This window comes from Candoia aspera, chromosome 1 (genome assembly GCF_035149785.1).
Source record: "Candoia aspera isolate rCanAsp1 chromosome 1, rCanAsp1.hap2, whole genome shotgun sequence".
Classification (NCBI taxonomy): Eukaryota; Metazoa; Chordata; class Lepidosauria; order Squamata; family Boidae; genus Candoia; species Candoia aspera.
Window position 1 is genome coordinate 149,595,526 of NC_086153.1, and position 24,512 is coordinate 149,620,037.

The window sequence follows — 24,512 nt, forward strand, 5'->3', positions numbered from 1 at the left end:
AAGACAGTAAAGCCCTAAGAGTCTATAAGTCACAATCTTGAAAGGAGGAAGCACTTTTGCACTGAAAATCTTCTCCAAGAACAGTCTGGTTGCTAAAGAGAGGCTGGCAAGGTAAGAAGGTAGGAAGGTAAGGCTGGTGCATGTAGGCTGGTATACATGACAAATTCTCCTAATGTTTAAAAACTTGCACATTTGAAACAAACTTGCCCAGTAAAATAAATAATAGCTTTTAACTTACCTTTGATCATAGCAAATTTTCAATTCCTATATTAGTTTGCTTATAAATGAAAACTGACTTGATTTATCCTTGTCCTGATTAAAATTAGTCTATGGGATTGTTGAATTATTGTAATTGTAATTATTATAATTCAGAAGAGGGCGATGATATAACATGGGGGATGATGTGTCAATAGTTGATTAAATTAAAGAAAGGATTGTCAGACAGGTGACGATGTGCTGGGTGACATACTAACATGCAAGTTGACTTGCCAATGGTTACTGTGCTGACTGAGATATTCTCCAAAATGTAGATTCCAACAGGCTGCCATATATTGATTCCATGTTCCTTATATATCACTAAGTTGTATTTTTATGTAAACAATCAGTTAGCAAATTAGTTATACTGTAACTCTGTTCTTACGTTGTGCCAACAAAGCTTTGGAAAACTATCATTACTAAAAGTGGGGGACAATCAGTTTCACACAGTAATATTCTCATGGAAGTGTGAACTTTCAAGACCATGCAATTCATTGTATGAATCAACAGCCAATGGCTCCAGTTACAGATTGACAGGCTTTGTTTGGTGTGTTGTCTAAAGTCCTTTCCAAGGTGATAAGTATGCTTGTTATCACATTTTCTCTTCCTTTAGAAAGCCTGATCTTGCTCTGTACAAACATGGGAAGCAACTCCGAAGGCCCTTCTCATTGCGAGGTAAATCTATTATTCTTAAAGGATAACATTATTCTTTCACAGATTTTAAACACAATTTAAAGAAATGATAGGCTATTTCTGCTGAATATTAGCAAGAAAGAAGCAACACCAGGCTGCCATGAAGCCATGCCTGACATGGGTTCAAAGTCATTTCCATACAGCAGAAGTTTGACACGATTAATCTTTCTGCATATGGAGACACATGGGCAATTTGACATCGTATGAGTTCTAATGTTACTTTTTTGGCCAGACATGCTATTCGTCAGTATGTTTTGTGTCATTCAAAACGCACGGATCGTTCTCAGATCAATGGGCAGATACCAAATTCATTGCAGAATCCTTGTAGACTTTCCTGAAACGTGGTGTGAATGTATCACACTCATCTTATGTGGCCTCCATTGTCCAGGAATGAATGTATTCAAGGATAGTTGCTTGTATGTAGTATATCTGATTGTGATCTTGGAAAAGTAAGTTGGAGATGTCTGGCTCTGCACTCACATCACTTTTCATGGAATGCTTAGAGGAAGCAGTGAGGAATGACTAATGTTGTGCTTTGAAGTTGGATTCCATGTTCACGGTGGATTAGTTATTGTGAGATACTGGAATTTAACATCGTAGAGGATGTGATTCTTGAAGTACAGAATGTTCAGCAAGTCTCCCTGTATTTATTTTTCTACCAGCTCTTATGTGGACATAGTTTGATCTTATTATTTATTTACTTATTTATTAGACTTTCACCCCACCTTTATTTTGATCAACTCATGGTGGTGTTTATACCTAATGCTCCTTCCTCCTATTTTCCCACAACAGCAACCCTCAGAGGTGGGTTGGGCTGAGAGAGAGTGACTGGCCCAAAGCCACCCAGCTGGCTTTCATGCCGAAGGGAGGGCTAGAACTCACGGTCTCCTGGTTTCTAGCCTAGGTCCCTAGCCACTACACCAGACTGGCTCTCTAGTCTTCCTCTGTGACGGAAGTAAAGATTATTATTATGCCAAATCATTTAGAATAACTTAGGATATCCTTCATGAAAGTCTGGAAGTTGCAGTAGGAAATACACTATTACCGGGAATATTAAAAAAGGTCATGGTTGGATAAGGCAGAATACAATTCCAAATGCAGCATGATTAATTGGATCTTTCCTAACTTCTGCTTCCAGCTATAATGCAGGCAATCCCCAGAAACCCCAGCCAACTGCAAAGTTGTAGTGCAACATGTCCAGCAGGTTCCAGGTTGAGGAAAGTTGTTTTTGAGAATTTAGGAGTTCCTCCATGACTGCAGTCTGCAGAATAAGCCCCTGGTCATACTTTTGTCATGGACTCAGAGGACACACCAGCAACTGAGCCCCCATTGTCTTCAGTCTCTTGGGGGAGTGGGGGTTCCATATTTTCTCAGAATTTTCAAAGATGTCCAAGAGGTGGCAGTCACTGTTAGGATGTGGGTATTACTAACCCTACTGCTAGTTCTTCTTGTTAGTAGATACAGCCTTTCTTTATTCCTGGGGAATCTCCTCCTCACTTGGATTCCAAGCTGGACTTCTCATTTTTCTCATAAGCGAGAACAGAGAAAAAAGTCAAGTGTAAGAATAACAAAATGGGTAATTATCTCAGATCCTACAGTGAATCTCAGCACGCCAGTCCACATCCTGCTGAGTACAGTGAGATTATAACAAGTATGGAGACAGTGTGTTCATTGTTTTTCACTGTGGCACACCCAAGGATTATCATGGCACCTTCTTCAGCCACAACATAAGTCTTCCCAGCCTTCTCCTTTATGTGCAATGGCTCTCTTTCATTTTCAGCAAAAAGCAGCAAATGGGAATTATGTTGCCTCACCAAACTCCCATGAGCAGAAGAATTTTGATATGATCTATACAATTGAAGATGCACCCCCATGGTATCTCTGCATTCTCCTGGGATTTCAGGTATAACAAACTGGTTTAGCTCCATCCAGGCTCCTTTGCTGTTCCTCCCCCCACCCTATCCTTGTTTAAATTAACCAATAATTGGCATGGTGATTGTTTCTCCACCCACAAAGCAGAGTCCCTGTTTACAAGTATTTAGAAGTTATTATGGGTTTTCCCCCATCAACGGTGCCATTGTTGAAAAGGTACAGGTCGTACCTTGACCACAAATCTTATATGGTGATTGCATCTTACTTCTGTCGTTCATTTATCTCTGCAATATTAGCGTCTATAGAACTCTGCACCCCAATCACACCTTTGGACTATGCTTTCATACATCTATTTCTGATGCATTTTTAAAAACAAAATCTGAAAATTTTATACTGAAAAGACACATATGCTGCTTCACCCCCTACAAAGCCACCAAGACTATGACCCCGTCTGTTGGCTCAGTGCTAATAATGGAGCTATAACAAGGATGGGCAAAACGTTGTGTGCCCCATGCTCTGCACAAGACAGGTGGTTCCAGGTGGTCTGTGTCCCAAAGAAGCCATGCATATTCCAGGTGCTTTGCGCTGTTTATCGAACAAAAAGGGCCTGTTTTTTTTCCCCTTGGCAGAAATAATTCAGGGTGGGGCAGGAAGCAAAGGCTTTGGTAGCTGAGGGAAGGAGAAAGGGAAGGGAAGGGAGGGGAGGGGAGGGGGCTGGAAAGATGGAAGCCAGGGAGGCCAGTGGGATATGATGCTCTAAGATATAGACAGAGGCAGCTGATGGGTGGGAAGGAGGCACCTGGAAGATTGTGAGGGGGGCAGGCTGGTGGGATTTTTCACACCGGGGATACTGGGGGAGGCAGCTGAGGGGAGGGAGAAAAGATGTGGGACAAATTGCGGTGGGGGGGAACGCTGAGCTAGGTGTGGTGTGATATGTTGTGCTGCCTGTCGGTGGTGGCAGCTGAAATACAAAGAGGGAAGAGGAGAACCCCATGTTCACCTCACCCAGATTTTCTTTAATCTGAAGCCAGGATCAACCAAAACATTCCATTTAAGGTTTCAGTTTTACTGAAGAGTAGCTGACCTGAAATAATTGGGCATGGTGGTTTATTCTGAGTTCTAAGCAAAACAGTTCCCCCATTTGGTGTTTACCTCTAATGCCCAGTATCACTGCAATATGAGCATTAATATTTTATAACAAACAGAGCAAAAAGTGACTGTGAGAAAGGCATTTGGGCATTTGAAAAACCATTCTTGCCCCTTTCATTTTTTTAAAAAAGAAGGTTCACATTTCAATAAATCCCAGAATACTCCCAAGCACAATGACACTGGACCTCTATTTTGCACGTTGGTGGTCCCATTTTGGCTGTGCTCCTACAGGCCCTCAGCACTGAATTCACAGCGGAAAGAAAGGCCACAGAATTCTCAGGAAATGTCTTTGACTAATATTTTGCAGGGACAGGATCAGCTCTATTTGGGAAAATCACTATCCCTATTAGAACAACAGATTATGTTTTCAGTTGTAAGAATTACAGCATTTCCATATAACAAATGAATGTATGGCTGAATCCCAAAGTGGTGACACACATGTGTCAGCTTAGAGACTGCATGTGCTCATTTGACACCTTCTCCACCCTAATCTTCCCTGCAGCACTATTTGACATGTTTCAGTGGCACCATCGCTGTTCCCTTCCTCCTGGCAGAATCTCTCTGTGTCGGGAAGGACCAGTACACCATCAGTCAACTTATTGGCACCATCTTCAGCTGTGTGGGCATCACCACCCTCATCCAAAGCACTGTGGGCATTAGGTACGGTTCACCCGGTTTGCCTCCTTGGCGAATATAACAGGGGAGAGAATGTGCTATGAGATGGTAGCACTGAATTTATGTGGTTTTTCCCCCCTTCCATAAGGCAGGCTTCCTCTGTTTCAAGCCAGTGCCCTGGCATTCCTGGTTCCTGCCAAATCCATCCTAGCCCTGGAAAAATGGAAATGTCCTCCAGAAGGTAACTGAAACTTGGAGAGCCTGAAAGTTGACAGGAGCTAGAGCAGAAATATCTTCAGAAGTCTTTCACTGAGTGAAGAAAGTCAGTAGTTTTTCAAATGGTAATATATTATATGCTCTGTGCACGTGACTGTGACTGTCTACAAGAAGCATATCCTCTGTGATTCCATGCCTTGCAGTGAGGAGGACTTCACCAATCTCCTGATTATGTTGCCATAGAAAATTTCCTGGTTTCTTTTTCTGTTTGTTAAAGCAGCATCCCAGAAGTAAAGTTGATAGTTCTGCAATTCTGACATGTATTTGAAAGAGCAAGAAACTTTTATTGCCCCAAAGGCTTAAAAAGAAAAGTTGGGGAGAAAATGGATATTTGAAGGAAAACAGCGTCAAGTACATTAAATGTGCACTCTGTGAGTGAGGCAGTTGTCACACTGTCAGGACATAAAGCTAGGCAGATCTGCCTTAGCTTCCCAGATATGAAGGTAAAGCTTAGGGAGGAGGCTTAGCTGAGGTTGAGGTGTACTGCATCCTCTGTTGCCCTAACTGAGTGAATTTACGCTCCAAAACTTGCTGGAAACCAACAGGTTTACTCATAGAATTATATACAGTTCCAAGGCAGGCCTCTGGTGACTCACTTTTTCTAATGTCATAGTAGACCAACTGGTTGCCTTCCAGATTTTTTAATTAGAATTCCTAGGCTTCCTTACTCTTAGCCTTGGAAGCTATAGCATGTAGAAGCTCCATAGTAGTCCAAAATACATACATACAAAGCCATCTTGAGGCATGGATACAACTATCCATTCCCTTTTGGGGTAAGCTATGTTATGCAGAGTGCAAAAAGTAAGTAATTATAAACCAAAGATTTCATTAAATGTGTGAAATAAGAAAAAGCAGCATAGCTAAATTTAGTCCATACCAAGCCATTCACTATACCATACCTTTCTATTTGTGGACATCCTTGCTTCTATCATGGTCACATACCTTCCTATGGTGCTTTTTTTCAGCCATCATAAACTCCATCTGACAAAGGTGTTCTCTGTCTTCTCCTTCCTCTCAACCCATTCACTCTTCCTTTATACATTAGGTTTGAAATTTGATCCTCATTCATTTTCTTTATATGACCAAACCACATCACAGCATTTCTTTTACACTGGTCACTTAATTTTCCATTCCTTAACTTCAGCATCAGCGTGGTTTGGAAAAGATGCCAGCCCTGCCTCCCAGCTGCTCCACTCACCTGTCGATCGCTGAACTGTTTTGTGATCCACTTGCAAGGAACAGCTGTCTGGAGGTCAGATGGGATGATTCCTTGGATTCTCCTTGATCCAGAGAGTACTTCTGGGCTCCAGAGATCCTGCCTGAGCCTCAAGAAGCACCACGCTGCCGAATCGACTCACGGAGCTTGCAAGGCAGTCAATAAGTCCACCATTGATCCCCACTGGTAGTCACTACACATACTTCTTAAGGACCCCATTCTCACTGCATTCAACTTACCTTTGTTTCTCCTGGCATACCCAACTGTCAATTCTGGGGAGAAGCACACTTTTATACATTCTATTTTTGCTTCTTTTAACAAATGCTTATTCCGTACCACATTCTATCCATCACCTTTCTTCTCCCAGCAATCATCCATCTTAAACATTCTCCATCCATTTTTTTCCATCTTCAGTAATATTTTATTTAATTCGCTCAGTAGTTGTATAATGTCAATAAATGGGATGCAGGGGGAAGAAATAAATTGCCCCATATCCACATTATTATTTCTGATTGGGATTCAGACTGTTCTGGAATGGGGTTACCTTCTTCCTAAAAGAGAAAATTCATTGTCTAGTTGTGTTCTTTAACCCCTGATTTCTTGATTAATTCATGCAGAAGAAATCTATGGCAACTGGACATTACCACTGGACACATCTCATATATGGCAACCAAGAATAAGAGAAGTAAGTTGGACCCCAGCCTTCTCAGGGGTACACCCAGCCCCATTTGTCAGGAAAAAAAATGTTACCCAGGGAGTACATGCCCTGTTAAAGCTGAAGTGGCTAATAGTCATCAGTGGGAAATAAAGCGGATGAATTCTTTATACCATTCAAATATTTTTTCTATGGCAGGAAACTCATACTTCTGCGTGTAAGTGCAGTGACCACACATCCTTTATTATAAAGGACAGTCCTTTATTTCAGAAAGCTATCTTTTAGATTTACTTAATTTAATTATTTATTTTCTTGGTTTTGCTCTTGAATTTTCCTTTGTAAAGCAAAGTTATAAACATAAACTATAATTATTATTATTATTATTATTTGTATCCTTATGAACTTCTTTCAGATTTGCCCCTTTTTCAGGTTTGTCCTTTATTTGTTCCAAGAAAATATGATCACGTTACTTATAAGTAATTTTCCATACCCATCCAGGGACGTGTGTATCAGATTTCAACTTTTTCCATTTCTTCTTCATTATCTAGATGGTATGCTGGGCAAGATAAAACAATTAGAACGTGCTTTTTACTAAGGTTTCAGATTATTGCCTGAACTGTCTCCTATTATGAGGCCTTGAGCTATATTTAGTATGTTTTGGGGGGGAACTACAAACTACAAGGAGGGAACTCGGGTGACCAAGCCTGAGGGTTTCCATTTTGCCTGGGTATTTTTTGGGTGTGTAAACTTAGTTGGAAGGGACTGATGCAGCAAGTGTCAGGGCCCCTACGTGCATCTCATCAAAATACCTTTCATGGCTCTCAGAGTGGGTGGGGCTTAAAATCTGGGCTCTTTACACATTGTGGGGGGTGGAGTTAATTCGGTTTTGAGGGAGAAAATAGATGCTTTAACTGGCTTTCTGTGTTTTAAGGCACCCATTCCCTCTTAAAATCCCAAGACCCTGGCTCTCCCTGTCCAGAGCGCAACCCTCAAGGTGCCATGCAAACCCTAGCATAGCCTTCGAGTTGAGGAAAGTGCACACCCTTCGGTTAGACTTACCAGTTTCTCATTTGTTGCCCCAGGCTGGAAGAAACGGCAGCACTGACACTGGGCTGTTGCAGCACCCAGATTTGGAGGCCCAGCTGGGGGGATTTATGGATCTTAAATACAGGGCTCGCTGGAAGACCTCCAGCGGAGCTCTGCTGCCCTAATGCTGGGGATTAAGGTTGCAGACTGAGTAAGGGCAGGTTAGGATACAATTTGTACAAAAATGTTTCTTTAAAAAAAAATCCAACCCAAACCACTTGGGTATATTAATGTGTAAGGCTAAGAAAGTTACATAAAACCTTGCAAGGAAGCAGTGCAGACGCAGTTTTTTGCCCTAACTACAGTTGCCAGCTATGCATCTCTCAGATAGTGACAATGAAGATTGTAATAAAATGCATTCATTTTCTAAACATTTCCAGCTTTTTTTAAAAATAAGCTGTTCATCTTACCATAGTGAGAGAGGAAGAGGATAACCAAGTGACCTCACTGGCCTCCTTAGTCTGCTAGCTCAGCTCACAGCTCACAGCCAACATCGAAGCATCTGCTTGCTCTTCCTACTTATGGTTCTTCCTCTTAAACCAGGCTTCCAGAAATCAGTCAATCTGTGAAACGTCTAATGTCTTCAGATAGAGGACGATCCTCCCTAAATTAGGATTATCACAAACATCGTGGGTGTTGGTGAAATACAGCCACGCTGGTCAAGCTAACATACAGTATTTGCAATGCATCTCTGCCAACTAAATTCACCCTTTTCCTGTTTCTGCCCTAGATCCAAGGAGCCATCATCGTTTCCAGCCTTGTGGAGGTGGCAATTGGGTTGGTGGGTGTTCCGGGGGCCCTGCTCAGCTACATCGGGCCCCTGACAGTCACACCCACTGTCTCCCTAATAGGTCTCTCCGTCTTCCAAGCAGCAGGGGACAGAGCTGGATCACACTGGGGCATTGCCGCATTGTAGGCACTCCTTTTTCACTACAGCAGAGTGTCAGACTGATCTGAGAGTAGAGCACAACCTGTAGGGTTGCAGGACTGTTGTAGGATCTCAGAGGAATGAACTGCAGAGAGACAAACTGGCACGTTGGCTAGATGCTCTCTCCTCTCCTCACTCTACTGCCAGACCAAGCCAAGTGAAGTGAAGCAGGGAGTGAAGTTCTAGATGGCTGGTCGCCAGCAGCTCAGATCTTCAGAAAGACTGGGCTTGTGCACACTTATGGGTATAAGTGTGCATGATCAGTAGAACAGGACGGCGGCATGGTGAGAATATTATCAGTATCTTGGCCTCTACTCCTAAGGGGTTTGTAGCTCTGCAGTTCTGCTGCATAGTATGACCAAAGGAAGACCACAGATTTTTACAAATGCATGTAGACTGACCCAATTCTCTTACAGACACTCAAATGTGGGACTAACCTACATATGAGTACTGGTGGCTAAACCACCCATAATTCACAGTTTAAAAGGCCATGAATAGAACACACAAGTGGAAATTATAAACCTTTCAGTCACATTTGCATTTCATACTTACCAATTGGTTCACTGTGATTCTGTCACTCTAAACAGGCAAGGGAGCAAGTGCTGGAGGAAAATGTTGTGGAAGGAAGAAGAGCACTGAACTTTTCCTGGTGGCAGCACTGACAGTTTTCCGAGTTGGGATCAAGTCCAACGGATGTGGTTTTCATATATTTGCTCTGACCTCAGCAGGTCTTAGCTGAATGCTGCTGGACCTGGATTGAAGCTCATCAGCCTCTCCAGGTGTATCTGGCAGTGGTGGGGGCAACAATATTCCAAGGCTGCTGACAGCCTTGCCCATGGATGCTGAGTGCTGACACAGGGAACATATTAGCACAGTCAGAAGAGGAAAGCCGATTCTAAACCAGCCATCCCAAACCAGGTAGCCCTGGCTGTGCTGAACCTCAACTCCTGCTATTCTCAGTTAGTGTGTCTGGTAGCCAAGTTTGTTAGGAATTCTGGAAATTGTAGTCCAACACCTGGTTGGGATAGGCTAATTATTATTATTATTATTATTTTATTTGTTTGTTTGTTTATCCATCCGTTCAATTGTGTCCGATTCTTGGAGACTGCCTGGACAAGTCCCTGCAGTTTTCTTGGCAAGATTTCAGAAGTAGTTTGCCCTTGCCTCCTTCCTAGGGCTGAGAGAGAGTGACTAGCCCAAGGTCACCCAGCTGGCTTTGTGCCCAAGGCAGGACTAGAACTCACAGTCTCCTAGTTTCTAGCCCAATGCCTTAATCACTACACCAAATTGGCTCTCAGGCTATTTTAAACAAACCTTAAATGTTGATATACTCTAAAATGACATGCAATTAAGTACCCTTACAATTAATGGAGATTAGATACAGCCCTGGAAAATGTCACGTAGTCGTGAGATGCAAATTCACAAAGAAGCTACATTAAGGTCTGCACACTGTCTCAGTTTTGGGACTTGGTGGTAGTGGGGAATGAAGTACATTTGTGAAATTACTTAGCTCAAATCAGGAAATTAGACCAAATGCTTTCTGAAATGGTTAAACCAAAACATACTCAGGGCCAGTTCATGTATAGACTGCTGATCCAACTGGTTGTTTATTAAACATGCAGAACTACCTTCTTTCAGCAGGATGCCCTCCATATGATTTTGGACAACAACTCCCAAGATTTCTAATCAGCATAGCTGCTGCTCTGCTGGCTGGAGTTTGGAGAGTTATAGTCCTGATATAACTGGAAGGTATCAGGCTGGGGGAAGGCTGTTGTGTAAGGAAATGCCTAGATAATGTTAAATTCATGATAAATAACTCCCTAGAGATAATCCAATACATAGAATTTGAAGTCATATGGATTGACCGCAGGGTCAGTTCTGCATCAAACTGCTCCTAAATTGTTCACTCATGTCTTTTCTCTCCTTCGAACAGGTCTATTTTTTTAATTGTTCTGTTTGCTCAGTACCTAAGAAATGTTTCCTTTCTCCTTCCTGGCTATAAATATGGGAAAGGCTGCATTTTGGTCCGGATACAGATCTTCAAGATGTTTCCAGTAAGGAGATTGTCTTTTATTTATCATCTTACAGAGCACACTTCGTATGGCCCCCACAATTTGGTCAGAATTTGCTGATTTTTATCCTGCCATGTTCCCCAGTTACATTAGATGACATGAACAGCTTTCAGTTACCACAGTCTTATTCTTCCCCTGCAGAGATGGTTACTCTGAAAATGAGTGAATAATCCATTCATGTGCAGTACTCTCTCTTATCCATGATAAAGGTCATTTGACTCAGAAACTTCCCATAAAATCCTCATGCATCAAGAAGGCAAGATGGGGCAAAGGAGGGATTGGGAATTAATTAAAATGGGGCCAAATATAACAAGGAGGGAGATTTTAAAAGATTCTGCAAATCAACTGTGCGCAATTATTCAGAAGTGAAGGAGGAAGAATGTAGAAGAGATCCTTAACACAGAAGTTTGTTTTGGTTGTGTTATGAAACCAAAAGTTATACTGGAAATCACTTCAAAACATGGCATTTGAGATTTATAGTCTAGCAGAAAAACTGGAATTTCTGATTCTCCCTTGAAATACTCAAGTTGCAATTCTAGACAATTATCCAGGAATAAAGCTCGCTCAGCTCTGCAGGATTTATTTTGCAGTAAATACTCACAGAAGTGGACTATAGGTGGTCCACAGAAGTCATGAAAGTGAAAAATAGGCAGGGTACCACGGAGTAGCTGGACAATACTTTAGAAACCTGTGCTCTCTCTTCCTACAGTTACTTCCCCCCTTCTGACTTACTTTTACTGTGGAAGTATAGTTGGGAGATTGTTGTGCTCTGCCTGTGTTTCTTCTTCAGATCATACTAGCCATTTTGGTGGTCTGGCTGCTCTGTTACATTCTGACAGTGACAGATGTGTTTCCCCGCGATGCCAATGCCTATGGATTCAAGGCCAGAACAGATGCTAGAGGAGAAATCTTGTCCATAGCACCTTGGTTCCGCCTTCCCTACCCTTGTAAGTTGGCCTTATAGTTCTCTTCACCTGACAACAATCTTGGGAGGTGGCAATGTGATGTGCATCTACATGACATGCTAAGCCCCAAAGGATTGTACTATCAACAAGTCTGATGCCCTCTTATCCCCAATCCCACTTTCCCTGTTATTCTTTCTCTTTTATTTGCCTGTTGCACGAGAATGGGCAGGAACTCCCCTCTTTTATCCCCTTCTGCTCCTACACGCTGCTTTTCCATGGAAGAGATCTCCCCCTGGGCTACATCATAACATGGCTGTTGAGGTTTTGGCTTAGCATGCTGTGTGAACTCAGTCATGTGTAAAACACACTTTGTGGCTTGGTGTGGAGTATGAGCCCAGCCAGCTGTGGCTTATTCAACATGCATGGATTAGTAGGATGGGGAAGCTCAGCCAGTGATGGAGTTGCTGCCTTTTGGTGTGCTACTGCTCTTTGTGCAACCTGGCACTTCCAGCAACTGTCTGAATGGCAGAGAAAGTTCTCCTGAGATAGCCTTAGGTTGCCCAAGAACCTCCTGTCACCACCTGCATCCCAAGGCTTGAGTTGCATGTGGGAATTTAAAACTTGATGGACCTGGAGAAAAGGAAAGTCTCTCACATCTCTTCCAGCCTTCAGTGCTCCCATTTGGCTTCCCGAAGGACATTTGGAAAATGGTCTATCTACACTCTTACCTCCACTGTCTTTGCTCTTTTCATTCCATCCTAACATGGATGCTGGGGGAAAAAATTAAATTCAGAGATATGAACAAACATCTCAGAGCCATTCCCTTCAGCTAGAACAGTGTTCTCAACCTCAGCAGCTTTAAGATGTGTGGACTTCAACTCCCAGAATTCCCCAGCCAGCATGGCTGACTGAAGAATTCTGGGAGTTGAAGTCCACACATCTTAAAGCTGCTGAGGTTGAGAAACACTGAGCTAGAAAGTCACAAAAGTCTGGAAACTCTTATGGTAGAAACTCAAGATTTACTACTATTACCTTTTGTACTCTGGAAATGTTTCAGGCTGTGCTTCACCCTGCGTGCAGGTTTGGGCATGGCTTTATTTGTCAGAGAATTCATATGGGCTGGTGTGAATAGGAGTGTGACTGAGAGACAGAGAGAGAGAGAAGAATTTGGGCTTCATGATTTTTACTCCAGACTTTGACAGTTGCTCTTCCTAGAGAAGCAGCATTGCAGCCCAGCCGACACTTGCTGCGTTGTCTGCTTTTCCAGGTCAGTGGGGGATCCCCACAGTGACTGTGGCTGCTGTGCTGGGAATGTTCAGTGCTACGTTATCTGGCATCATCGAGTCCATCGGAGACTATTATGCCTGTGCCCGGCTTGCAGGGGCTCCCCCGCCACCGGTGCATGCCATCAACAGGTAGGGTGCATCCAGCTCGGAGGTATCTATTTCTTTCCAAATGTCTAGCCTGCTTTTCACCGATAAAACAAATGTTATACTTTAAGCACACTTCTATAAAAACTGTGGAGGATGATACTTCAGTAGCTGAGGCTCTAGGGTGCTCAAAGAAATGGTTTCTCATTCTGTGATGCCACAGATCATAAGGGGAGAATTGGTAAAGCTGTTTTTTTTAAAAAAATGTTGGTCATTTCTTGGTGCACTTCAAGTGCTGATTCCTTCACACATTCAAGGATTTTGAGAATCTTTTTTTACTATGGCAGCAGACTGCCTCATTAACACAGTAACCTCTTCATGAGCCCTTCCTTTTGTCATAGTCTGCCCAACCTTTGGAGATCCCTGTCCCAAGATTTTCTAGACTGTGGAAAATGTGGGTCACGTTACCACCACCATTCCAAGATGCGGAATTTCCACAGTATTTGCCTGTGGATCAACCTTCCAGTGACATTTTAGGGGGTGCAATTCTTGCAATGCCCCAGCTCTTCCCATTTCTCCTCCATATTTCATTGCTGACATTAATGATGTGCAACTGATGAGAGACAGAACAGCTTTGCTGCTCGTTTTACTTATTAAAACTTGAGATCTACTCAAGGTCAATGTGTGTGACAAGAATAGCCTTGCAATCCCTTAAGAGCAACTGCTTCCCAGCATTTTCTCTGGCGGCTTTATGTATTGGTGGAATCGCGTGTGTTCACAGAACAACTGAAACTGGTTGCCATATTAACCTGTTCTCTTGGTTCACAGACTACCTGAACTGTAAACAATTAAACGGGCTGGGTTCACAGAACTTATTAAGCCAGCCACCAAACAATCAATTTCCCCACTTGGCTGCAAGTCTAGAATAAAAGGAACCAGGCTTATAATATTGTGCAAATACAGCTGCGAGGTTTGTAATTGACCTGGTCAAGGTTGTCATGTGAGCGTGGCCACCAACACAGACCAGAAGGTCTAAGTGGCTGTTCTTTGGAACAGCTTCAGGAGACCAGATTTGTTTCACTGCTGAAAGCAAAATACTGTTAATTGCTACGGTACCTGCTGAAGGAAGAGGCAGTTAATGCTTGAGGTCAAATTTAGAGAAAAAACGTCTGTCCTTCATGGGTCTCTTTTGAAAATCCTTCATGAAGTCAATAGACAACATGCATATTAGCCCTCCTACACCACACTCACTACCTCAGGCTGCTTTACAGATTGGCTGGAATTTAACTCAAGCTTTTCTCTAGGAAGAATCTAGTGGGGCCTTTTATTTTCAAGGTGCATGCACACCATGTGGTGCAGTTGGATCCAAAATTGGTAATGATGAATCCTGTGGGTGTGTGGAACTCCAATGGATTGCTTGTGTAGCAAGCTGGGGTGGAATATTACCCCAGGAAGATTGGTTGAGCCATCAGTCCACAGAGATTTAGGGATGTATCTAATCAGAGAACTGTCATCTCTATAGGTGCCAATGGGGAGGCAGCAGGTCTGTGTGATTCTGTGTGCTCGATCCCTCTGATGTTTCCAGTAACTCAGGATGTGGCAGCTGCTTGTATATGACATCCACAAGAGCTGTGACTGGCAGGAGGAACTACCACAAAAGTCATATTGGATGGGGCAAAGCAGGGTTTGATCAGATTTTTTCACCATCAGATGGCTTCAGTCTGCCAAGGTCAGGGATCAGGATGAACTGTAGTGGTGATAGGAAGTATCACAAGTCACCAGGCAGCCACATCTGTGTACAATGGGCATGTTGTATCTGGCTTAACTAGCGAGTGACTCCCACCTACTTTTTATTTTATTTTAATTTTGGGCAGTTATTCTTTTAAACTGTTTTACAAGGTCTTCATGTTGTAATTTGATGAGTATCCCTCAGCTGAAATGCATCACCCTAACGCTGCTGGGAGAGAGACCTGGAAAATCTAATGCAACCCCTGAGGACCCTTTTCTTCTTCTTCTTCCCCCTCAGAGGCATTTTTACAGAGGGAATCTCTTGTATCATTGCTGGGTTGCTGGGCACTGGCAACGGTTCTACTTCCTCGAGCCCAAACATTGGAGTCTTGGGCATCACCAAGGTACTGTTGGATAGCATCTTCTGTTTCTAGGCTTTTGATGGATTTGGACACAGCTGCCTGCTTCTTTCTTGTGCTCCAGGAGAAGCACAGGCCTTCAAATTCATAGCACCTGTGCAGGACAAGTGGCAGATTTTAACCCTCTTCATTGGAGTTTCAGGTCACATGACTATTGACCAATCCAAGTGTTTCATAAGAGAAGGGGAAATCTCTGAGTCCCCAATTAGATACCTAAGAAACTGCTTTATACTAGGTCCAACAATTTGTCCACGTAATGAAAACTTGCTTACTCTAACTGGCCCTGGCTATGCAGGGTCTTTGCTGAGATCTTTAGGTACAGATGTCATGGATCTGATCTGGAGCCTTCTGCATTAGGCTGCTCACATGCTTTATTCCTGTCAGGCAATAAAATCAAGAAGGTGGCAGTTCTGCTCTGTTACTTTACTTGCCAGTGGTGGTTCACTGAGATATGCTGTGGATAGAGTCTCTCCTAATTAGTATCTCCTAATCTCCAGTTCATTAGGTGGAAAGATTTCTATGCTACTTTAGGAGCTGTCTGCACACTTATCCGTATGTCATTGCCTTCTTAGACATTTCAGGGGACAGTTAAAGGATCAGTGCATTTCTATCCTACATCTGGTGGATGTTGACATCTTTCAGGACTGTTGACACAGTTCTATGTGCTTGTTGATGTTCTGGCTTATAGATATTGCGTTTAGTTATACCCATGGATATGGAGATTGGGGAGGAAGGAATGAAGGAGATATGCAATCTCCCTGGGTAGGGCTGGGAAACGTCTTTGTCTGAAATCTTGGAAAGCCATTGACAGGGCAGACTGAAGAAAGCTGTCTGCCCTGTCAATAGCTTTCCAAGATTTCAAACAGAGATCTGGTGACCTTGACAAGTATTCCTTGCTAGGGAATTCTGAAAAGTGAAGTCCAAGCTACCTAGAGGGCACCAAGTTGGAGAAGGCCTGTTAAGTATGGAGTATGGAGTATCATAGGCCCTGTTAAGCATGGAGAATTGTTGCAATCTTTGGAGAAGCTAAGTTACAGTATTGTTGCCTTCTAAAAATTAAGGAACTGCAGGATCAGGTCAGGCATTCAACTAACCGAGATACATCTAGTCAGACTGGTAGTGGCTCTGCAGGGTTTGCATTAGGCGCAGACTCCCCTCCTTGATCCTTCTAGCTGGGGGACAACAAGGCTTCTGGTGGGATCATCATTTCTCACCAGCTAAGCAGGAGGAGGGTGTTAAGCACGGCTTCAGTCAATGGCCCCAGCCTGTGATTTGAACGGGAAGCTTTCCTCTAGGCTGTGTCACCATTTTGCTTGGCTTACAGCTGGGCTAACCAAAGACAGCAGCTGCAATAATCATTGTGCTAAACAAACGGGTTTCTGCCCTTACTCCTCTTCTGAGGGGCACCCTAAAGAACTCTGGGAATCCCACTGCAGAATTAAAGCTTGTATGTGCCGGGTGCTATCAAAGGCAAGATTAACCTTCTGTCCTTTGGGGCTCAGTGTGTACCTGCAATCATGACCCAGACGGGAATAGAGGCAGCAACAATGTAGCACATGGGAAGAAGAAAGCTATACAGAATTAATAATAGTAATAATAATAATAATAATAATGCTGATTATTTATACTGCTGCTTTTCCTATGCAGGTGGGCAGCAGGAAAGTGGTACAATATGGTGCAGGAATCATGCTTATTTTAGGAACCATTGGCAAGTTTACTGCTCTGTTTGCCTCCCTCCCTGATCCCATCCTTGGAGGGATGTTCTGCACTTTGTTTGGTAAGTCATTTGTAGAAATAGCTGTTTCAGTGACACAGCAACCCTCTGATTAAAGGGTGAGGTTGAAATGTATTGTTTACTTTAAACAATGGGATTTTTGTAACTCTGTACAGAAATGGGAGGAACCAGTGGAAAAGAAACTGTGAGTAATCTTCTACATCCTCTGCTGCTTTTCAGTTCTAAATATTTGCTTTTCATAAAACACGGTGCTGTTTATTACAGTATAATGCAATTATCTCCATACAAGAGCTCTAATTTGCATTTCTAAGATCAAGACTTGCCTTCATACCATGTTCTGATTTCAACCCAACCCAGGGATCTTTCTGCTGAAAACACATCCAGGAAAATCAGTAGACTGAAATCCTTCTTATGGTCTTTGTTGCACCCCAAATTTTAATTTTGGGCTTAACTACCCTTCCCAAGCATCATTCATTCATTCATTTATTCATTTTCCTAATGTTTTCTTCCTTTCTTTCTACAGGTATGATCACTGCAGTGGGTCTCTCCAATCTGCAGTTTGTGGACATGAATTCCTCCCGCAATCTTTTTATCTTAGGTTTTGCAATGTTTTTTGGGCTTACCCTTCCAAACTATTTAGATTCACGTCCAAATGCTATCAACACAGGTATTGAAAACTCATGGGGTCTTTGCCTAGGGAGATAGGAAATTATGCCAGAGTGTTTGGGGTTAAATGGTAGAGGTGATCTTTCCTCATTCTTCTTGAGCAACTCCGAACCATTTCCATCCTTCTGAACGAATGCGCTGGGAGTGGTTGTTTGTTGGTTGTCTGGCAGGTTGCATTACCTAGTTGCCATCTCACAACATGTCATAGTCAGCATCTTGGACTGAACAGAAAGAGAAAGAGAGGGAAGGAGGGAGGGAGACCCACCATATTTTAAAAAGGACAGTGTAACCAGGTTGGTGAGGGGTCTGGAAAGTAAATGTTATGAAAAACAATAGAAATAATTTAGGCTGGAAAAGATATTAAGGGGAGGCATGATACCCATCTTTAAATATGTGAAGAGCTGTTGTCACCAATGCACACCCAATACTCAGGACAGGTGGAAATGTCAAGGAAACAGATTCCGATGAAACACTTTCCTATGCAAATATGTTCTTTTTTGCTGTAATCTGCACTGTAGATCAGGCACTGAGCGGTGGCCTAGGGGGTTAGACTAGATGCCCTCTAGTCTGAAATTCTGCCCTGTGTGATCAGGCTTCTCAACTTTACATTGATTTACAGCTGATTTTCGGAGAAAACCTCTGTTGCAGCTTCTCTAACTCTCCATGAGATTATAAGGTGAACATTGCTTAAAATAACAACCCTTTTAAAGTTCTGCCACATTTTACACAGACAGATTTAGTGTAAAAAAATGTGATTCAAGAGCAGACTGATTTGAGGCCTCCTCAGTGTGTCAGTACATCGCATACATCTGGAAGTTAATGGATACAGCAAAAATACGTTGGCTTGCAAGAGACTCTAGATTAGACACCCTGGATTGTGCAGAATAGTGTGAGCATGCTTGGGATATAACTGGGGTTTGATTATGCTCATGGCATAGTGCCCAAATGTACCAAAACAAATTGGTCCTGTTCTTAATGTTAGCAGGGAATGCTGCATGTGGCACAGGTACAGCTAAAGCTGGTAACTTAGTCTGCACCTTCTTTATCTTATTAAAGGTGTTATAGGAAAGGCTTGGTTGCCCAAAGACACGATGGGGCTGGCGGAGGGAAGTCTACATCAATAGGATCATCTAATAATGACCATAGCATATAGATGATTGGGACTTGGAATGTAAGAGGAGTAAAAATGAAAAATGAAAGAAAAATAGATCTATTGTATGCCTATGAACTAACAGAAAAAGGAAAGATGTAATAGATTTGAATGAAGGTAATCTGATTTTGTGTAGTGGAGTTGATAAATACATGCAGGGAAGTAAGGTTTAATTATGCATGAAACAGTTTGTGTGAATTGATGTTATCTAGGCTGTTGAAGTACATATGAAAGTAGGAAACCATTGATTGGTGGTAGTTGTATTCTTCATTCCAGCAAATGGTGGGGAAAGAACCAGTAAAGCTTTGAGAAAAATCATGCATTTCAGAGGAAAATATTATTCTCCTGGGTGGGAATAAGATAAGAGAATGCAGAAAAAGTAATTGAGCCATTAGGAGTCCCAAGAATGATGAGAATGATGGCTGCTTGGAAATGGGTCTTCTGAATACATGGTTTAAGCATAAATCCTTCCATACATAAACATGGTCAAGAAATAATGCCAATGATGAAAATGAAGAGAATGTGAAGGATACAACATTAGTGAGTTTCTGAATTAAGTAAAAATGTGAAACAAACTGAAGTAGAATTACTACAGGAAGAAGTGCTAATCCTGTATGAAAAAGGTTTAGAAATAGATTAATCTTCCAACAGAATGAATGGAGAATAGACAGAAGAAAAGAGAATATGGAACCTGCTTGGAATAGAGTGAAAAGAAGTGCACCAGAAGTGTGTAAATTATGCTAATGGGAAGCACAAAAGGGATGTGGATAGAATGAAGTGAAACATGCTGTGATGAAAAAAATACATATAAATATAAAAGAATGATTGCTGTAAAAATGGGGAGGAATTTATATAGAGAGAAAAAGATAGCTACAATAGAGAGCAAAGAATGGTTAAGGTTAAGAGGCAGAAAAAGATTTTGAAGGGGAAAAAATTTGGAAGTAGTTGAAGAGGGCTAGACAAGGAGCTTTCTGCAGAGTAAATGGAATTAAGAATATAAATTATTTGGGATGAACCTGAAGCAAGGGAATACTGGAAAGAGTATTTCAGTGATTTCTATGATAGTAATATACTGAAGAGTAGAATTGAAACCAATGGTAGAACTATTAGTGTCCAAGAAAAAGATGAAAACCATGTCACAAATTTGAGTATGTGAAATGTTAAATTATAGATGTGGTTTGATTAAAGAGTGGGTTCCTCTACAACTTGTTGTATGTGTTTGTGAAAACTGCATCTGTGCTTGACAACTAGAAGAATGCTGTTTTTCTTCACCTATATCTGGGATTTTCCAACTTTGCAGTGTTATGACTCCTTGAAATGGTAATTAATTTATGTGATGCCCCTCCCCCTGAGTAAAACTAATTATTTAGTTCATTCAGATTAAGGTTGGGTAAACCACTTTAATAATTCATTTTTAATGTATATATCAAATAAAACAATGACTTGCTACTTTGTAAAATAGAGAGCCAGTTTGATGTAGTGGTTAAGGCATCAAGCTAGAAACCGGGAGACCAGGAGTTCTAGTCCCACTTTAGGCACAGAGCCAGCTGGGTGACCTTGGGCCAGTCACTCCCTCTCAGCCCCAGGGAGGAGGCAAGGGCAAACTACTTCTGAACAACCTTGCCAAGAAAACTGCAGGGACTAAGTCCAGGCAGTCACCAGGAATCAATGCTGACTTGAAAGCATTGTGTATGTTTGTATGTTTGTGTTTGTGTGTGTGTGTATGAAAGAAAAACAACCAAGTTTATAACTGTATTTTAAGGGGAAGGATGACTTTGCTTAGTTTTGCATAATTCCTAAAATCTGAGTTTTATTTTTGAGATGGCCACTCTCATTTCAAATTCCACATTTATTGTGGATTGGCATTCATTCTGTGCAGTAGCAACAGTAGAAAGTCCTGACTTCATTTATTGTAGCTTGTCCAGGCACAGGAGGAATAAATTCTGACAACAATCCAGCTTTGGATCCACATACCATCAGGTTGCATGTGCCAAACAGGAGGACAATAAGATCATGGTCTGGAGTTTGTTCTTTGCTTTGCTTGCTTTATTATATGGAACTGAGATCCGAGTATGTTGGGTGAACATAAAAGCTAAGTGCAGTTGGAATGGAGTGCTTAGGATATGCATGTAGTAAAATGACAGATTGGGTGGTGAATGCAACAGTGAATGACAATTATAGAAGAATTATGTGATTGTGGTTTGGTCATATGAAGCGCATGAATGAGGATCAAATCACAAAACAAATATTGGAAGTGTGAATGAGTCAAGAGGAAGGGGTAGACCCAGAAAGTCATGGTTAGATGGAATTGATGGAATCCTCATCCAAAAGCCAGGGTATGATGTGATAGATGGATATGGTGGAAGCATGGATGGTTTATAAGGATAGCAAGATAGAAGAGGTGTAGGGAATAGTGTTTCACTAAATCAGACTTAGCTGTATTTCCTTTCCTTTTCCTGTGACTTGTATCTTGCATTTAGTATCTTTGCTTATGGCTTCTTTTCTATGCTTTACATAGTGTTTCCTACTCTGAAAGGGAACAATGTGAGGGATATAACGAAGAGAAATTTGAGAAGTGCAGAAGTATATCAACCATATTTTGGACTGTAAATTATTGCTGTTTGTAGGCATTGCTGAAGTGGACCAGATCTTAAGAGTGCTCTTAACCACAGAAATGTTTGTTGGGGGCAGCATTGCATTTATACTGGACAACACTGTTCCAGGTACACCTATTTCACTTTATTATTTTGAAGGGTTTCGCCTGTATTTTATATTTCAAAAGGACAGACTTAGAGAAACCCCAAATTCATCCAAAATAATATACTCTATACTTGATCATTTGGTGTTTCCTGGTCTCTGCATCAGTGCTGCTACTACACTAGATAGTGCCTCATACATGGCAGTGGCAGGAAATGCAGAATTAGATGTACAGATACAGGATTTACAGCCGTTTCTTTTTGGTTTCTGCTTTCCCAGATATATTAGGAGGCAGATTACTTCCAACATTTTAACCTACCAATAGCCTGACAATTTTTGCACAGGCAGATGTAGTGAATATCACTAAAAGTTAGAAACGGATTCTTGCAGTCCTGTCCCACAACATTTGCCTTTTAATACTGTAACTACCTCGTGGCATCATAAAGGGCTAGCAAATTTATTATGGCAAGGATTTTCATGAACCAATTGCCTCTCAGCCTACAAAGGCTTATGCTACAGTAAACATATTAGATTTTAAGAGGTTGGAAGATTCAAAGTTGTTTTTGTGGCATCGTGGCTAACTCCCTGGAATTGAGGATAGGAACTTCCCATCTGCCACACAGTTCTTCATTGTGTGACAAAACCATATTGCAAACTTTGAAAACAAAGTGTGTGTTTTCCACCAGGATTTTAGTTAACCATTTGCAAAATGTAGTACCCAATTGATTCATTTATGGGATTGGATGCAGAAAGCAGAGGCTTCAGTTCCTTTTAATACTGCCTGTCCCATCACAGGCAAATCCACCACACCCTTTGTGGAAACAGTCTGTTATTTCAGCTTTTAAGTTTCTTTAATCTCATGACTTCTGTACTTCATATTAAATTATTAGCAGAGCTTTCTTTTGTGAAGAAATTGGATCATTGAAACCTTTATTCCAAATCCACCTGATTTATAACACACATGCTCTTTTCTAGGGACTCATGAGGAACGTGGTTTAGTACAGTGGAAGGCTGGAGCACATGCCAGCAGTGACGAATCTGCAAAGCTGAAGAGTTACGATTTTCCATTTGGGATGGGTGTGATTAAAAGGACTCCCTGGTTAAAGTATGTACCAGTATGCCCTGTTTTCAAAGGTTTTAAGTCAAGAACAAAGAAAGATCCTGCTATATCAGAACAGGTGTCAAATACAGTGGATGCATCAGGGATGTGTACCAAGGTTTGAAGGGGCTCTCCACAGTACAATGAAAAGTTAAAAACAGAGACTGCAGGAAAGTTCAGGTGTATTTAAATATTCCAGTGAAAATGTCTCAGATCAGTCAAGATCAATGAGTCACATCAGAGAACAGTCATGAGGCCATTCAAGAATTTTATTTTCACATATCATATTCTCTGTTAGAAAAATGTGATTAAGAATTCACCCAGGCACTGTCAAAACACACTGACACAGAGGCAATAACTTTATTCATTTTGCTTCGTAAGTACTCAGTATGAGTTTAGAAGGGAAACAGATACTAGTACAGCTTGAAGTTGGAAGATATTTACCAGATCTGGACTACAAAAATCCAGTTGATCGCAGACACAAAAGATAGAAGGAGCCTTCTTTGCTCCCATCTAGTGGTCACCCAGATCTTTACATCCCAGATCTGATGGAGCTAATCATGTATGATCCAAGTTACTGCAGTCAATTCTAATTACGTGGCATTCATTCATACTTACATACAAGTAAAACCTTGATTTTATTGACCAGGTTTCTTTTGGGGGGGGGAGGCAACAACAGTGTCCATAAAAGTCAAATGTATGTAAACTCCAATCTTATGCATTTATGTCATGTTATTTCTGTCAATTTCTGTCAACTGTGTAATGAAGCAAATTATGTCAATTGTCCAGGCTGTGTCAGAAACAACAAATTTTGCCTACTGTTTCGGGTAAAGTCCGAACTAAAATTTTGTCTACTGCATTCAGAATCTGCTGAACAAAGGTCCATAAAATTGAGGTTTAGCAGTAATTTGTTTTGCTTTGGTGACTCACAGAGAAATCTTCTGTTAAAATATTAATAGATGGAAGATATTCTGAAGAGCACTTCAAGATTTGCTTCACAAGTACATGAACTAGGTTTGATTCCAAGAACCAAATTTTGTTTCTGTATACACACACCCAAGAGTGTTTTACAATCACTAACATCTTTGGCTAATAGAGACTACCAGTAAAGGCTGAAGCCTAAGCCGAAATTTTAGAAAATCTGAACTGAACTGAGTACTGTAGTTCAATAGCAAAAAGAGGACATGGGAAACTTGACCCTCCAAGCATTGCCAAAATACAGTAAACCTTTCAGCGTCTTTCCCCACTGGCATGGTGGGAAGATGGCTGGGGCTGAGATTCAGTGACATGTGGAAGGCCCCAAGTCCCTATGCCCATTACGATATTCTCAAGTACATACTACTACTACTACTACAGCTATACAGCTTCTAAATGTGGAGTTTTTAAGGTCAGCCTTCTTCAAGCTGATGCCCCCCCTCCCTGATTGGACTACAGTTCCCTGCACTTGCATGACTACTGGGAATGTGCTGTAGTACATGAACGGAGTTATGATTCAGAACAGATGAAGGGCAGCAAGTTAGGGAAGAATGGCTCAGATTATTAAAATACAGTATCTTCATTTGTTGACTATAACTGCTATTTTAAATTTCCCCATTAAGCCACCTCTAATGTCCTTGGTTCTTCCAGTTTGTTTCCCCCCAAACCACTTTTGCCCAGAAGAACTCTCTTTTGGTCTACATCTGAAACAAACCAGCCCTGTCTTGTTCCATGAACAGACTAACATATTCCGAACAACGCAAGTTTGGGCCTGGACTACCCAAAAGCAGCTGTCCTGTACATGAAACATTCTGCACATTCCTAAAAGTCACTAAACAAGGGCACTAAACACAAGCGACCACAAGTGGAAAAGGAGCAGCAGGGCTGAGAAATTACACACCAGAGTAACTACTGCAAGTTCTGATCAGGTTTTATAAATCAGCTAATTGG

At 41.7% G+C, this 24,512-nt stretch overlaps 1 protein-coding gene across 1 annotated transcript; it reads left to right on the plus strand.

Moving 5' to 3' along the window:
* The first annotated feature begins 835 nt into the window (after positions 1-835).
* On the plus strand, positions 836-23,079 carry SLC23A1 (solute carrier family 23 member 1). The gene is made up of 14 exons (XM_063315843.1): positions 836-930; positions 2,729-2,851; positions 4,472-4,629; positions 4,737-4,825; positions 6,694-6,761; positions 8,548-8,729; positions 10,679-10,799; positions 11,608-11,764; positions 12,990-13,137; positions 15,119-15,224; positions 16,887-17,016; positions 17,498-17,641; positions 21,418-21,513; positions 22,463-23,079. Exons 1-14 carry the CDS (start codon positions 838-840, stop codon positions 22,708-22,710), a joined length of 1,863 nt encoding a protein of 620 aa, XP_063171913.1. The 5' UTR covers positions 836-837; the 3' UTR covers positions 22,711-23,079.
* The last annotated feature ends 1,433 nt before the right edge of the window (positions 23,080-24,512 follow it).

Excerpts from the sequence above, each read along its gene's own strand:
- SLC23A1 (XM_063315843.1), top strand. The coding sequence starts at position 838 with ATGCTTGTTATCACATTTTCTCTTCCTTTAGAAAGCCTGATCTTGCTC. Across the intron at positions 17,642-21,417 it reads TCCAAATGCTATCAACACAG|GCATTGCTGAAGTGGACCAG; the intron begins GTATTGAAAACT and ends TGCTGTTTGTAG. Across the intron at positions 21,514-22,462 it reads ACTGGACAACACTGTTCCAG|GGACTCATGAGGAACGTGGT; the intron begins GTACACCTATTT and ends GCTCTTTTCTAG.